At 45.1% G+C, this 15,327-nt stretch overlaps 1 protein-coding gene across 1 annotated transcript in view; it reads left to right on the top strand.

Annotated features, from left to right (window-relative positions):
• The window catches only part of DNAH9 (dynein axonemal heavy chain 9), a 283,503-nt gene that overhangs the window by 81,854 nt on the left and 186,322 nt on the right, over positions 1-15,327 (top strand). Inside the window, exons 20-26 of the mRNA XM_041000388.1 lie at positions 1,059-1,929; positions 5,243-5,373; positions 6,175-6,301; positions 10,523-10,675; positions 11,880-12,005; positions 14,175-14,414; positions 15,044-15,204. Coding sequence (XP_040856322.1) covers positions 1,059-1,929; positions 5,243-5,373; positions 6,175-6,301; positions 10,523-10,675; positions 11,880-12,005; positions 14,175-14,414; positions 15,044-15,204 — 1,809 coding nt within the window. The remainder of the gene's footprint in view (positions 1-1,058; positions 1,930-5,242; positions 5,374-6,174; positions 6,302-10,522; positions 10,676-11,879; positions 12,006-14,174; positions 14,415-15,043; positions 15,205-15,327) is intronic.

Raw genomic sequence — 15,327 nt, 5'->3', positions numbered from 1 at the left:
GGTCGCTGAGAGAGGTTCTCCCACTCAGGGTAATGATGTGTGATGCTGATATAGGCCAGCAATGTGAGCCTCACTATGGTCAAGGACATGACCTTGACCTGCAGGAATTACTGGGAGAATGTGAAAGACACTGCTGTCTGGCCCCTACCCCACCAGTGACTCTGATTTAATTGGTCTGAGTAGTCTGGGCGTGGGGAACTATGGCGAGAAGGACACACACACACACACACACACACACACACACACACACACACACACATCTTCCAGCTGCTGGTTTACTCTCCAAGTGGCTGGAACTGGGCCAGGCCAAAGGCAGCAGTCTGGAACTCCATCTGGGACTCCCATGTGGGTACAGGAACCTAAAGATTTTGCTTTCATGGTAGCTTTAGCACAGAACTGGATCTAAAGTGGAACATCCAGGAGTGGAATCAGCAAACTTGTGGGATGTTGGCATCATAGACAGCAACTTAATCTAGAGTGGCACTATGTGAGCTCTTAGCAGGTTTTTTTAAAGAGCATTTGGAAGACTCTAACCAGCAGCCAAGTTTGAGAGAACATTGCATTAGAAGGAGGAATGTCAGGATGGATCAGGGTTGCACATGCAAGAAAACTTGTCTACCACTGGTTTCCTGTCAGCAGCTCCCACTTCCCATCTTCTACAAGGACTCAACAGTGCTCTATGGTTTTATGTGGTCTTATAGAAGCCAACAGCTAAATGAAGGGAAGAGTGTAAAGGGGGTTTGGGTAAGAACATCTCAATACCTGGATAGGAACGTTGAGGAAGGTGAAGATGGTGGTATTTTTGTTACCTTCTCAGCTATGAGGAAAGAACCCAAGCAGAGGCTCCTGTCTATCACCTCTCACCTCACCTCTAGCACTCCTCCCACCCAACCTTCTCTAGACTTTGTCTCTTCCCAGATTTAGACGTTTTCGAGAAAAGCCCTGCTCTTTGCTGAAAATGCTAGAGCTTGAAGGGTTTCGGCAGCTATCGCCTTAGTAATTCTGAGAATTGGATCCTATGGACTTGAGTTACAAAGAGAGTGCATCGTGTCTTACAGATTTGACAGCCTGCACCCTCATCAGACGCTGGATGCCAGACACATGGAGATCCAGCAGATGGAATCCATCATGGCCTCCATTGCTGAGTCGGCTAGCCTGTTCGAGGTCAATGTTCCTGACTATAAGCAGCTGCGGCAGTGCCGCAAGGAAGTCTGCCAGCTGAAAGAGCTCTGGGACACCATCGGAATGGTGACCTCCAGCATCCGTGCCTGGGAGACCACCCGGTGGCAGGACATCAACGTGGAGGCCATGGAATTGGAATGCAAAAGGTTCACCCGGCACATCCGGAACCTCGACAAGGAGGTCAGGGCCTGGGACGCATTCACAGGCCTGGAGAGCACTGTGTTGAACACCCTGACCTCCCTGAGGGCAGTGGCTGAGCTGCAGAATCCGGCCATCCGGGAGCGGCACTGGAGGCAGCTGATGCAGGCCACGGGTGTGAGCTTCACCATGGACGAGAGCATCACCCTGGCACACCTCCTGCAGCTCCAGCTGCACCACTTTGAAGACGAGGTCCGGGGCATTGTGGACAAAGCCGTGAAAGAGATGGCCATGGAAAAGACCCTCCGGGAGCTGCAGACCACATGGGCTGGCATGGAGTTCCAGTACGAGCCCCACCCACGGACCCACGTCCCCCTGCTGCGGTCCGATGAGGATCTCATTGAAGTTCTAGAGGATAACCAGGTCCAACTCCAGAACCTGATGACATCCAAGTACATTGCTTTCTTCCTGGAGGAAGTGTCAGGCTGGCAGAAGAAGTTGTCCACAGCTGACGCAGTCCTCTCGCTCTGGTTCGAGGTGCAACGAGCCTGGTCTCACCTAGAAAGCATATTCATCGGCTCTGAAGATATCCGGGCTCAGCTACCCCAGGTACCTGCTGAGGAAACCCTGCTGTCAAGTCCAGGAAACTCCCTCCATCCCTCTGCATCGTCCAGAGGCTTTCCTTTACGGCTGCTTGGCTTTAGCTTCTGGGCAGGGCTCCAACCTTCCCCAAACCCCCAAACACTGATCTTGCCACCCACTGAAAGGCAGGCAGTGGAAGAGAGGAAAAAAGAAGAATGTACCCCGGGCCATTTGTCTTTAGCTGAGTAAGGAATAAATAAAAGAACTGTCTATTTTTTTTTAAGTGTATGTAAGAAAGGAGGTGGAGCACACTGCTGTTGCCGTGGAGGGTCAGCTCTACATGGGCTGCACCACAGATCCTTCAAATGAAGATATTGACTAAAAGAGAGTCTCATTTCCAAGAGAATTGGGGCTGCTGCTGAGCAGCGAGCCGGTGCCAGCTCGCTAACTACCACCTCTCAGTTAAAAGACCAAACAATGGCTGCCCCTCAGCACGTGTTCTGCTCATTGGCTTCTCTGTGTTTGATTGCCCCCTGTTGCTAATTCTAATTAACGCACTGCTAACCAGCCCCTCTCTCAATAGACCCCAATTCATCTGAAAACTGTTTTCTTTATTATTATTTTTTTTCTGACTTCCTCTGTGTCCCTTCAGAACAGTGAGTTCCTTGCCTACAAATTAGTTGGATTCGAAAATGTCACAGGTCGTGCAGCACTTAGAAGCATGCTCCCCCAACAAAGGCACATTACCTCAGATAGCGCAGATTAAAGGTTGTATGTCTACAATAAGAAGGAACAGAAAATGATCCCCTGATGGCAGTTGCAAATAAGCCAAATTGAATAAACCAGGTTTTATTTATCTCAGATGCCGCTGAAGGAAGAAAAGCTGGTTTTATTGTTTGCAGGCAAGGACCTAGGTGGAAATTTTTGCAGAGTTTAGAGGAGGCATGCAAGAATTTTTATTAAAATATTCATTATCATCAGCTTCTAAACAGTGCCGTAGATTTGTGTGCAAAATACTTAAATACTTGTGCTTGCTTTTATTAACACAACAGAAACAATCTCAAAACATAGTGCAATTATCCACCATCTTTCATCCTAACTAGTAACTGTTTTTCACTCAACGAGGATTTCCCAGTTTTGTTCACATCTATACCTATTTTTACATAACTACTGTCAGTGTAATTACAGCTTCTTTTTGAAGAAAGTTTCATTTGCTTATTTGAATTTGAAGAGAGACAGAGATGGATTTATCTTCTGGTTCGCTCCCCGAAATGGCTTCAAAAGCTGGTGCTGGGCCAACCCAAAACCAAGAGCCAGAGCTTCATTTGAGTCTCCTATACGCATTGTATGGGCCCAAGTACGCAGGCCGTCTTCTGCTATTTTCTCAGGAACATTGGCAGGAAGCTGATTTGTAAGTGGAGCATCTGGGACTCGAACCATCACTTGAGGGGGATACCAGCATGGCAATCAACAGCCTAAACAGCTGTACCACAGTTCAGGCACCTGTGATGACAAGTTCTATCCACATCTTTTGGCCTGAACATTTATAACAGACATTTCCAGTACTTTCATAAACGTGATATGGTTTCATTTTCCACTGGAGCAAACCATCTCATTGAAGCATCGTAACGTACTTCACCTGCCCACCCCACCCCATCCCCCGTCTTCTTGGGGAGGCAAAGACAGCAGGGCTTCAGCCACGGGGACAAGTGCTATCACCTCTCAGTGCCTAGCTTTCTTCATGTATCCTTGTGTAATGGGACAGATATCAATACTTACTTCGCAGTTCATTAAGACAATGCACATAGCATTTACCATTAGGATAGTTCTTAGGTAATAATAACGATACAGTTTCCAAGTGTTGACCTGAATCACTTTGCATATCTGGAGATCCCTCAGTATCCACAGAGCATTGGTTTCAGGACCCTCCACATGACCACCATTTGGGGATAATCAAGTCACTTAGTATGGTACCTTCATAGAACCTGCACACATACTTCCCCTTCCTTTCAGTCATATCCAGATTACTTATAATACCTAATGCAGTGTAAATTCTATGTCAATGATTATTTCCTTACACGTCTTAAGAAATAATGATGACCACAGGCACAATGTTGTCAGTTTGTAGTTGCCTGAATCTACAGATGTGGAACCTGTGTATTCGAATGGACAACTGTATCAGTGTCTCAAATCGTTCCAGCAGCACAATGAGGCTGGTGTTTGTTTCAGGAAAACAGTGGTGTCAAATTATATCATAAAATTACATATGCTTAGGAAAAATTTACTTTGAGATTGGAAACTTTGGATGAGACCCCAAAGATACTAGAGCCACTCTTAGAAACTGTGTGTTTATATCTGGGGTGAGGGGATCCCTTACAACTTTTGAAGGGTGGCTTCAAGGTCAAAACTTGTATAGTACTCATACTAAGATGTTGCTCTCCCTTTTCATTTCCCCTGAGTGTACAGTGCAGTTCTCCAGTGTATACTGGGTTCAGAAGCATGGATGAGAATCAATCTTGTAGTCTTCCAGAAGGTCGGGCATGAAAGAGATCTGAAGCAAAAAATGAAAAGTGAAATGATGCCATTTTTTCTCAAAGTCATATTTTTGTTTTGAAAACGAATTATTTGAGCAGCTGGAGTTGTGGTACATTGGGCTGCAAGGCCAGCAACTCAAATGAGTACCAATAGAGTCCCGGCTACTCCAGTTCTTATCCAGCTCCCTGCTAATGTGCCTGGGAAAGCAGTGCAGGATGGCACAAGTCCCTGGTCCCTGTCCCATGTGGGAGACCTGGATGGATTTCTAGGCTCCTGACTTCAGCCTGACCCAGCCACCAGCTGTTGCCACCATTTGGGGAATACACCACTGGGTAAAAGATTTCTGTCTTCTCTCTCTCTATCTCTATCTGTCTATCTATCTATCTCTCATTCTCTCTATAAGTCTGCTTTTCACATAAATAAAATCAATCTTTAAATAAATATTACTGAAAGGTTTGTTAATATGCTAGCAAGTTGAGTTTATTGTTAGTTTTTAAATGAATAAAGATGATTCTTTTTTTTAAAATCTCTACAATTTTAGCCCCTGATAGAGATGATACTGATAGATGTCTTATTACTTACAAACCTCTCTGGACTCCCTGATGATTTATTCTTTTAATGTGAGAAGTTTCTAGGACTCAATTGTTTGAGAATTGCTGGTGTTTCCTCCTTTGACCCTGATCTCAGTATTGGAAGAGCCAGGAACAGGTTCCTGAGCCTACAAGCTACCCAAGGGGAGTTCCTTGGAATTGAGGGCAGTGAAGTTCATTCCACTTACCCCCGAAATCCATGTTTTTATTTGCAGGATTCTAAAAGATTTGAAAGTATCGACCTGGATTTTAAAGAGTTAGCTTATGATGCTCAGAAAACTCCAAATGTAGTGGAAGCAACCAACAAACCTGGCCTGTATGAGAAGCTGGAGGATATTCAGAGCAGGTGATGCCTGGGGTACCAGGGGTGACTATAGAGCACAGGGTGGTTGCTTAGCAGGGGATGGTCTGTTAGATGTCCTGTCTGTGATGGAGGGGCAACATGAGGGCTGTCCAATACATTCATGAAGCATGTCCAGTATGGAAAAACTACATACGAATTACTAAACTTTTTTAAACAACAACAAAAAGATTAGTTCTATTTTAGCATGAATGTTTTGAGAGGCCCTCAGGCTTCCTTCCTCCCCCACATTTCTCTCTGCTAGAGTGGGTGCACACGAATGTCTGCGCGTGTCCCTTGCTTTGTGTGTTTGGATAAAACAACAAGTTAGAGACAAACAGGTGCTGCCCTCTACTAGTTCTCTCACCAAACGTCTGTGATAGACAAGAGTTGGGCCAGGACGAAGCTAGGAGCTGGGGTCTGAATCCCAGTCTCCCGTGTCTGTGGCAGGAACCCAATTTCTTGAGCCATCACTAGCGGAGTGTGCACCAGCTAGAAACTGGGAGTTTAAGTCACTCCCACGTAAGATTCAGGCATCCCAAGAGGGTCCCTCCACTGCTAGGCTACATGCTTATCTGTGTATCACCTGTGTGTCAAAGGGTATGCTATGTCAGGTCTTGACAGCCTCAATGTATCCATACTGGTTGAAATAGCTCAGTATGTATCATAGTGTGGAAATATCCATAGGTGTTTCTCGTGCCAGTTTCAGCATCTACTCTACCACCACACATATTTGCATGGGAATTACATGTGTGAGTAAAGGATCTGGTCATCTGAATCAGGAGATCCCGTGTTCTGTGCCCTCAGGTTGTGCCTGTGTGAGAAGGCCCTGGCAGAGTACCTGGACACCAAGAGACTGGCCTTCCCTCGGTTCTACTTTCTCTCCTCTTCAGATCTGTTAGACATCCTGTCCAACGGCACGGCTCCACAGCAGGTAAGCCAGGAGTGCTGCTCTCCCAGAGTCCTCCTTATGCCTCCCATGCTATAGTGGGCATTTCCATCCTGCGTTACCACCGGCATCATCACCAACCACACGGCCATCTTCATTGCCACCACGAGGGCTGCTCAGCTTGTACCCGCAGCCCCAGCAGAGGCCGCTCACTAAAGCAGACATGACACATTTTGAGGATGGCAAAGGTGCATGACATTTAGCCCTTGTCAAGAATGCCTTTGATCTGATTCTGGACACAGACCTAGTGAATCGTGACCAACAATGGTAGCTACATAAGACTGAAATCCCGCCCTTGGCAGCAACAGAGACAAACCTGGAGAACAAGATTCTAGGCACAGGAAGATAAATACTGCATATTTTCACTGAAAGGCAGAAGCTAAAAAGTTGATTTCTTAGGAGTAAATAGAACAAGCAGTTTCCAGAATGAGGTAAGAGTTGTGTGGTGTGAGGCAGAGATTAGGGGTTGAGAGAGGATGATGACTGACTGGTATAGTTGACAGGAATAACTTCTAATCTACAGAAGAGTGAGATGGCTACCATTGAGATCAGTCAGTGGCATGTTCCAAAACAGCCACTGGAAAGGATTTGCAATGATCACAACCCAAAGAAATGACGAATGTTTGAAGGAGTGGCAATACCAATTACTGTAATCTGATCATCACACCTTTTAATTCTTCATTTCCATTTTACAGTTCTGTAGCTATAGGGCTTTATGCCGTTCCTTCTCTTTCCTCCCTGTGTTTTAGAATGATACAGTCTTTCAGCTGTGGGCTCTACTCCAGCATTCTGCTCTTTGCATATCATCATGACAGATTTGTATACAAGCATTGAAATAGTACACCCTACCCAATAAGTGCACAATTATTGTCCATTAAAAATAAAAATGTGGTTTGTGTATTTTTAAATGTCATAATCTCCATGGAGAAATAAAATTGGAATTTGTATTAATTGGACATTAAAATGGTTTAGTAGAAAATATATAAGGATTTTTTTTAAGGTGGTGGGGATTCAAAGAGAATGCCCAGACAGAGAGCAGAGGATTTGAAATCAGGCTTTGTTTCTATAAAGCAGCAGCAGAGGCCCTTCTTAAGCAGCCTGTAGGAGGAGGGGCAGTGCACCTCGGGGATCCTCATAAGGTGAGTGGGGATGTGCAGAAAGGCTCCTAGGTGAAGTTCACAGTGCATTTTCTTAGCAGTTTTCCATGTCCCCAGGTGCGGGGGCTTTCCAGAGCAACTAGCATTCCACTAGCCTTTAGACTATCTACATCTAGCCCTTGTCAGGCCAATTGTTCTAACACTTTGGATGTGTATGTTCACAAATTCTATCTACACAAGGGGCCCAGTCATGGACACACTTTTAATGCCTTTTGTACACAGAATGTGTACTCATTTTTAAGTGCTTGTTGCTGTTGATTTCTTATTTCATTTGAGAGAGAAAGAGAACCTTCCATCCACTGGTTCACTCCCAAGTGACCACAACAGCTAAGGCTGGGCCAGAACTCCATTGGATCCCCCCTTTAGGTTTCAGGTACCCAGTTACTTGAGCCATCACTTACAGTAACTTAGATGAGAAGCAGTGTAGCCAGAACTTGAACCAGGAACTCTGATATCAGGTCTAGGCATGCCCGTCAGCAGCCTAACATGTCACACCACTCGCACCTACAGCTTTCAGGATCACCTAGTATCTTTCTAGGTGGATCCATGTAAGGATCAAAATTTGAATTGAATTTTTTTAAATGTGGGTATGTTTTGAACCTTGCTTTGTTTTGTCAATTTCTTGTCTGACATACCGTATTTTCCCATAAGAAACCAGAGCTATTAGGCAGTCCTATAGCTTAATAGTTAAAGCTAACTATTAAGTGAGGATATCCGTATATTGGCTTCTGTTCCTAGTTTCGTGTTCCTGCGGAGCTTGGGAAATGATACACAATGGCTCCGATGGTTGAGTTGGAGTTCTTAGTTGAGTTCCTAGGCCTGGCCCAGACCCAGCCCCAGGCATTGCAGCTATTTAGGGATGAACTAGCGAAAGAGGGTGTTCTCTCTCTCTCTGTGCCATGCCCCCCCGCCGACTCCCAATGAAGAGAAAGGAAAAAAAAGAGCCTTCATTGTCTTTTAAAAAGAATTTCCCTCTATTTTATAGCAATTTCCTTCTGTTTTATAGCAATGGTTCTATTCCATTTATTTGGAATTTTCTTCTTTCAAGGCAGTTGCGTTTTCATTAATTGAGATTGTGATATGTGTGTGTATATATTTATGTGTGTGTGTATATATATGTGTGTGTGTGTATATATGTATGTGTATATATATTTTTATCTTTTAGCCCTTTTGTGGCTTTCTTTCATAGTTTCTCAAGTTTACTCACCATATTTAACCTTTTGGGTCAATTTAGCACTTTCAAATCAAAAATAATATTGGAAAGGATGCTGTGTCATTGTTATTTTCTCCTTTTTTTTCTCTCTCTGCCTCTGTCAACTACTCTTTTACCTTATATTTTAAAGATTTATTTTGTTTTTATTGGGAAGGTAGCTCCACAGAGAGAAGAACAGAAAGAAAAAGATCTTCCATCCTCTGGTTCACTCCTAAAATGGCCAAAATAGTCAGAGCTGTGCTGATCTGAGCTGGGAGTTAGGAGCCTCTTCTGGGTCTCCCACAGGAGTGTCCAAAACGCCTGAGCCGTCCTCTGCAGCTTTCCCAGGCCATAGGCAGAGAGCTGAATCAGAAGTGAAGCTGGTACCAGAAGATGGAGGATTAACCTGTTGAGCAATTGTGCCAGCCCCCCCTTACTGTGTATTTTACAGATTTCACGTCTCTGTTTTGCAATTGAGATCAAAACTAGGTGATTTTTTTCCAAAATCACTTTCCCCATAAACGTGTGCATATGGTATATAAATAATACATATATAATATGTAGATATGTGGCAAGAGAAATAAACAAAATGCACATAAAGAAACACTCCAGTCAGTAAGAAAACGGTTTAAATATGCTTATGTTCTTGTTCTATCTCTTGAGTTCTGATTTCTCCTTCTATTAAATTTCATAGCGTGACTGTTGTTGTTTTAATCCACTGTGACCATGAGTGTTTGTACATGGATAAAGACAGACCTGCTCCACTGAGATATATATCCCAAGTCAGTGGGGGTGGTCTCTGCTCAACAACCGTCATAATCTCCCTGAATGAATATGCTTGGATTCATAATCTCCCTGAATGAATATGCTTGGATTCTTCCTCTCCTCTAAGTAAGAACATTACAGGAGTTGGTGCTGTGGCAAAGCAGGTGAAGGTACCACACACTGCACTGGCATCCCATGTGCACTTATTTTACTTCGGGACTTCAGTGTCGATGTCACCAGCATCACTTCCACAGGCTTCACAGATAACATGTTGGGGAGCAACTTGGCCCAGCCAGATTCCCTTGCCTTGCACCCTGTTTGTGTGTGTTTGCCACAAGGTGGCTTCCTGGCACCGACCTGTCACCAACCTTCATGACCCTCTAACCCTGAAGGCATTAGCTTCTCTACTACCCCATGCTCTGCTCATCTCCTCTTGTACAACTGTGTTTTTTACATAAAGATTGATAAATCATCTTTTCTATAGTAGATCCAGAACAAGGAATTTAATTAAATCACTTGTGGCTTCATCGGTTTGTAACTTGTGCACAATTCCCATTCATGTTATAATACTTTAGTCACTTGTATATGATTCATTTAACTACTATCATCTCATCACCAGTGTTTTCACAAAGTTCCCTTCTAAATGCTTGGGATCCACCACTAAAGAGTTGATACACAATAGGTCCCTAAACAATTCTAACAAACAGGTCCAACGTGATGGTTCAACATGGTTAAATTCTTGCCTTGCAAACACCAGGATCCCTATGGGAGCTGGTTTGTGTGTCTCGGCTGCTCCAGTTTCCATCCATCTCGCTGCCTTTGGTCTGGGAAAGCAGTAGAGGATGGCCCAAAGCCTTGGGACCCTGCACCCATGTGGGAGACCTGGAAGACACTCCCAGCTGCAAATTGGCTCAGTTTCAGACATTGCTGCCACTTGGGGAGTGAATGAGCAGTTGAAAGATCTCTCTGTATCTCCTTCTCTTCATAAAACTGCCTTCCAATAAAGATGAATATATTTTTTTAAAAAAGCAGTTCTGACAAGCAGCTTCTTAGGCACGTTCTCCAGTTCCCTGATATGACTTTCCTTCATAGGTTCAGCGCCACCTTTCCAAACTCTTTGACAACATGACCAAGATGCAGTTCCAGCTGGATGGTAGTGAGAAACCTACCAAGATCAGTCTCGGCATGTACAGCAAAGAAGACGAGTATGTGGCCTTCAGCGAGCCCTGTGACTGCAGTGGGCAGGTAACACGACAGCCCATCTCCCTCCCCATGCCTACCTCCCTCTAGTCTCTGCACTCCAATAGGGTCAGCCTCAACTCTGGGGATGCTGGGCTCAAGCCTGCACTGCTGTCCATATCCTGGGATGGCCCACTTCTCCTGACTAGAACTGACACCACAACAACCTCTCGTGCCCTGCTGTCCTCTCTGGGAGGGACATATATCACCAGCCATCTCCCTTCCTGCACCAGAAAACATGGGCAGAGAGGAATAAAATGCACATCAACAACTGCTTGAGTCTACCGTAAATATTTTTAAAAGATCAGCAGCACCAGCAGATATTAAGAGGACAACACCGGGGGGCACCCTGCCAGGGAATCTGACACATAGATACCTTTCCCCCTGCAGAAAATATCCCTCAGAATCAGCCATTTGTCCAAGAAATCCCCTCTCTGCACTGTTAACTCTGAGTCGCTTGCTCCCATAGCCATCCCCTTTGGGGAGCCAATTACCTTCCTGTCCAAATCAAGGAACATGGACCCAGAGACTTCACCCTTACCCTTACTTCAGCACCACCACGATGTGATAAACCTCCTTCCTTTTGTAATCTTTATCCTCAGCGACCCAGCAAAGCATTGCCTCAAGGCTTCCAATATAGTGCAGAGTAACAGCTGCTAAAGGATCTTTTACAGTGTGCTACCTTTATCCATATCATCTGGGAAGGCAGTTCTCTACCAGAAAATAATCACCAGTTCTCAGTGAGATGAGTTTGGCCAGTAGCCTCGGGGCTTCATTCAGAATGCATTTTTGTGGATCCAAAAAGCATTTAGTTGGGAAGCACAGTCCCAGCTTTCATCTCTATCCTCAGTGTGAACGCAGGGATAAGCATCCACTGATTTATTTACACTTTGTTCAACCCAGATTTAGATTCCCTCGTACAAACCCTGGGAAGCAGCCTTCCCTATGCTGACCCTGCTACCCTGATGTTCATGCTTCCAATGGGTGCATCGGCCCATTGTTAATCAACTCCGGTTCTCCGTCATTGTCGTGCTGGTTTGCACAAGCAGAACATCTCCCTGTGTTTTCTGCTGGTCGTTGGGGTGTGGGGAGAGGGTTGCACCCCATAGCCAGGCTCCACTTTGTTCACTCACGCAGGCTGAGTAGAAGGAAGCATAATGTTTATACCAGCACTTTAGGCAAGTCATGCCTAACCCAAATCTTCTTCCAGGTAGAAATTTGGCTGAACCGTGTGCTTGTGCACATGAAGGCGACTGTGAGGCACGAGATGACAGAAGGTGTCACTGCATATGAAGAGAAGCTGAGGGAACAATGGCTGTTTGACTACCCGGCCCAGGTATCCCCCTGGCACCACCTAGGTGGGCTCTCTCCCTCTCATAGGCTCTCTCCATCAGTAACCTCCCCGAGCCTTCAGAGTTTTCAAGCCCACAGACTTCCTGGGCTTCACAATCAGGAGGGGCCTCAATTCTAGACAGCTGGGAGGGGTCAGCTAAAGGGAACAGGGGTGAAAGCCATGGAAAGTCAAGGATAAGGGCTGGCATTATGGTTTAGCAGGTTAAGTTACCACCTGTGACACCAGCATCCCAAATGAGTACCTATTCAAGTCCCAGCAGATCCACATCTAATCTAGTTCTCTGCAAAAGTGCTTGGGAAAGCAATGGAGAATGTCCCAAGCACTTGGGCCCTTGCCACTCATATTGGAGATCCAGATGGAGCTCCAGGCTCCTGGCTTTGGCCTGGCTTAGCCCCAGCTGTTACAGCCACTTGGTGACGAAAAATCGAAAATCTCCCGTGTGTGTGTGTGTGTGTGTGTGTGTGTGTGTGTGTTTCTCCCTCTGCCTGCTTCTCTGTGTAATTCTGCCTTTCAAATACATAAATAGATCTTGAAAGAAAATAAAGAAGTCAAGGATGGTCTATTTTTACCATCATTGGCTCCAGCAGTGAGAAATGTGAACAACTCCATTCTTTGAATCAGTTCGTTTGTGTTTGTGAAGCTCCTGATTGAGCGCAGAACAAGTAGAGAATAAGACTACATAACTGAACCTGCTGGAATTCACAGGTTAGCGTGGAACTCAGTCACTCACTAATGTGACTGATGTGATACTAGGAGTAGCTTGGTGTTCACTGGGAACCTGTAACTAGGTAGCAGGGCCTGGTGATTCCCTTCCTGATGATAAGCTATTCAAGCTGAGGTTTGAAGCAGGAATGGGCAAGCTAAAAGCAGAGAAGGGGCTGGGCGGGTATTGTTCGGCTGCTTGGAATGCCCACATCTGAAATCCAAGTACTGGATTGTGTCCTTGCCACTGTACTTTTGATCCACCTTCTTGCTAATGCATCCTGGGAGGGATCAGATGATGGTTCTGCTAAGGCTGACCCTTGGAGGCAGTTGATGATGGTCCCAATTGGGAACTATTAACTGAGCTCCTGACCCTTTGCTTCGAACTGATCCAGCCCCAGATCTTTCAGGAATTGGACAGTGACCAGCAGATGGAGATCTATATCTGTCCGTCTTCGTCCGCTCGGATAAAGTACGAGAAAATAAATTATATGCCATGAGTGATCAAAACTATGCATCTGTATAAAACAGTAGAAACTTTTATTTCAGTAACTTTTTCAATTTATTAATTTTAACCTCTGAATAGTATGAAATTCTTGCCTACCACTCTGAATAATCATTACCTTGTCTTTCAAAAGTACATACTTTAAGGGTATAGGCTTTTTAAATTATTTATTTATTTATTTACTTGAAGGTCAGGTACAGAGAGAAGTAAAGTGGGTCATGGACAGATTGTCCATCCTCAAGTTCACTTCCCAAATGATCCCAGGAGGTGTGGCAGACCCAATCTGAAGTCAGAAGCCATGAATTCCACCCAGATCTTCCGGGGAGAAATACAAGTACTTGGGCCATCATTTATTGTTCTTTTCAGGCATATCAGTGGAAGCAGGATTCTTAGAGCAGCCAGGACTTGAATCAGAGCTCCAACATGAGATGCCAGTGTTGTAGGTGGCAGCCTTACCTTCCGGGCCATCATGCCACTCCCTAAAAATGTATTCAAAGTACTGTAGACAAGCAAACATGCCACAGATGTTAAAATCCTCAGACCACAGAAGGCTGGAGGGAGTGCTATTGAGATGCTCAGTCTCCATACTGCTACCCTCTCGAGTCCAGGAAACAGGAAACTGCTTGTTAAAACCTAAGTGATCAGTGCAGCCATTTCTAGAAGCTGTTAATTGACCAAGATAAATCTTTGGTTGACACATTTTTCTAGAGAAGAAAATGCTTCCCCTTGCCCTACCCCACTTTGTGTTTTAGCTGCTTCACTCCTCCAAGGACATAGAGCAAAGTAGAACATATGGTTCACTTAGTCAATGCCGGAAGAAGGGGGTGGAGGGAAGGGGCGATGTCACCCACACAATTACATCTCGAGCCCCTGCTGTGCAATGAGTCGGCGGGTTGGGAACAGCCATGGTAACAGCTTTCCTAAAATGACTCCTGATGCCGCAGGTGGCCTTGACCTGCACTCAGATCTGGTGGACGACAGAAGTAGGCATTGCATTTGCCAGGCTGGAGGAAGGCTATGAGAGTGCCATGAAAGACTATTACAAGAAGCAAGTGGCCCAGCTAAAGACACTCATCACCATGCTGGTTGGCGAGCTGTCCAAGGGGGACCGGCAGAAGATCATGACCATATGCACCATCGATGTGCATGCTCGGGATGTTGTGGCCAAGATGATCGCTCAGAAGGTGGGTCCTGAGGGTCCAGAGATATTCCTCTTTGTGAAAGTAGCTGCCATGGAGTCAGACTTGGGTCTCTTACACCATACTCACCGGACAGAAAGAGGATCATGGTGGCTGCTCCTACCTTTTAAACCTCCTCCATCAGGACGGTATGCAGATGATCCCTGACTTCATGACATTTGGCCCTGGATTTTTTTTTAACTTCTTGGTGGTTTTTAGTACAGTATTCAGGAAATTACATGAGATATTCATTACTTTACTATAAAATGGGCTTTTTTGAGTTAGTATTAACTTTTCGTTAACCCAGCGGTAGCTACTATAACTGATCTGAATTGGCTAAGATGGGCTATGCTATGCTGTTTAGTAAGTTAGGTGTATTGAATGCATTTTGGATTCACAATATTTTCAACTTACCATTAAGATAAAACCTGAAGAGTGTTTATAAGCAGGGTAGCTTGTGCTTTTTGTGCCATGATAATCACAGCATGCTACATTTCCACATTTTTTTAACAGTAGATAACAGCTAAGTTATAAACAGCCTTATGTATCCTGTGGCCCTGAGATGGGGAGTGGGAGACACCTACTACCTCTTGGACACAATGATTTATCCCCTGACACTCACACTCTCTCTATAGGTGGACAATGCCCAGGCTTTCCTCTGGCTGTCCCAGTTGCGCCACCATTGGGATGATGAGACCAAACACTGCTTTGCAAACATCTGCGATGCCCAGTTCTTGTATTCCTACGAATACCTGGGGAACACCCCTCGCCTGGTGATCACACCTTTGACTGACAGGTGAGCACAGGTGACAGCTCTACTGCCATCTGGTTCAGGCCGTCCATCCAGTGGTCATCCAAGGTCATGATTGCCATCAGCTGTTATTTGTCCACAGGGAAAGGACCTGTCTCAACAGAAGGA

This window comes from Ochotona curzoniae, unplaced genomic scaffold, assembly GCF_017591425.1.
Source record: "Ochotona curzoniae isolate NIBS_2020 unplaced genomic scaffold, NIBS_Ocur_1.0 scaffold_2453, whole genome shotgun sequence".
Classification (NCBI taxonomy): domain Eukaryota; kingdom Metazoa; phylum Chordata; class Mammalia; order Lagomorpha; family Ochotonidae; genus Ochotona; species Ochotona curzoniae.
The sequence above is the reverse complement of the archived record's forward strand: the minus strand, read 5'-3'. Positions and strand labels throughout refer to the sequence as shown.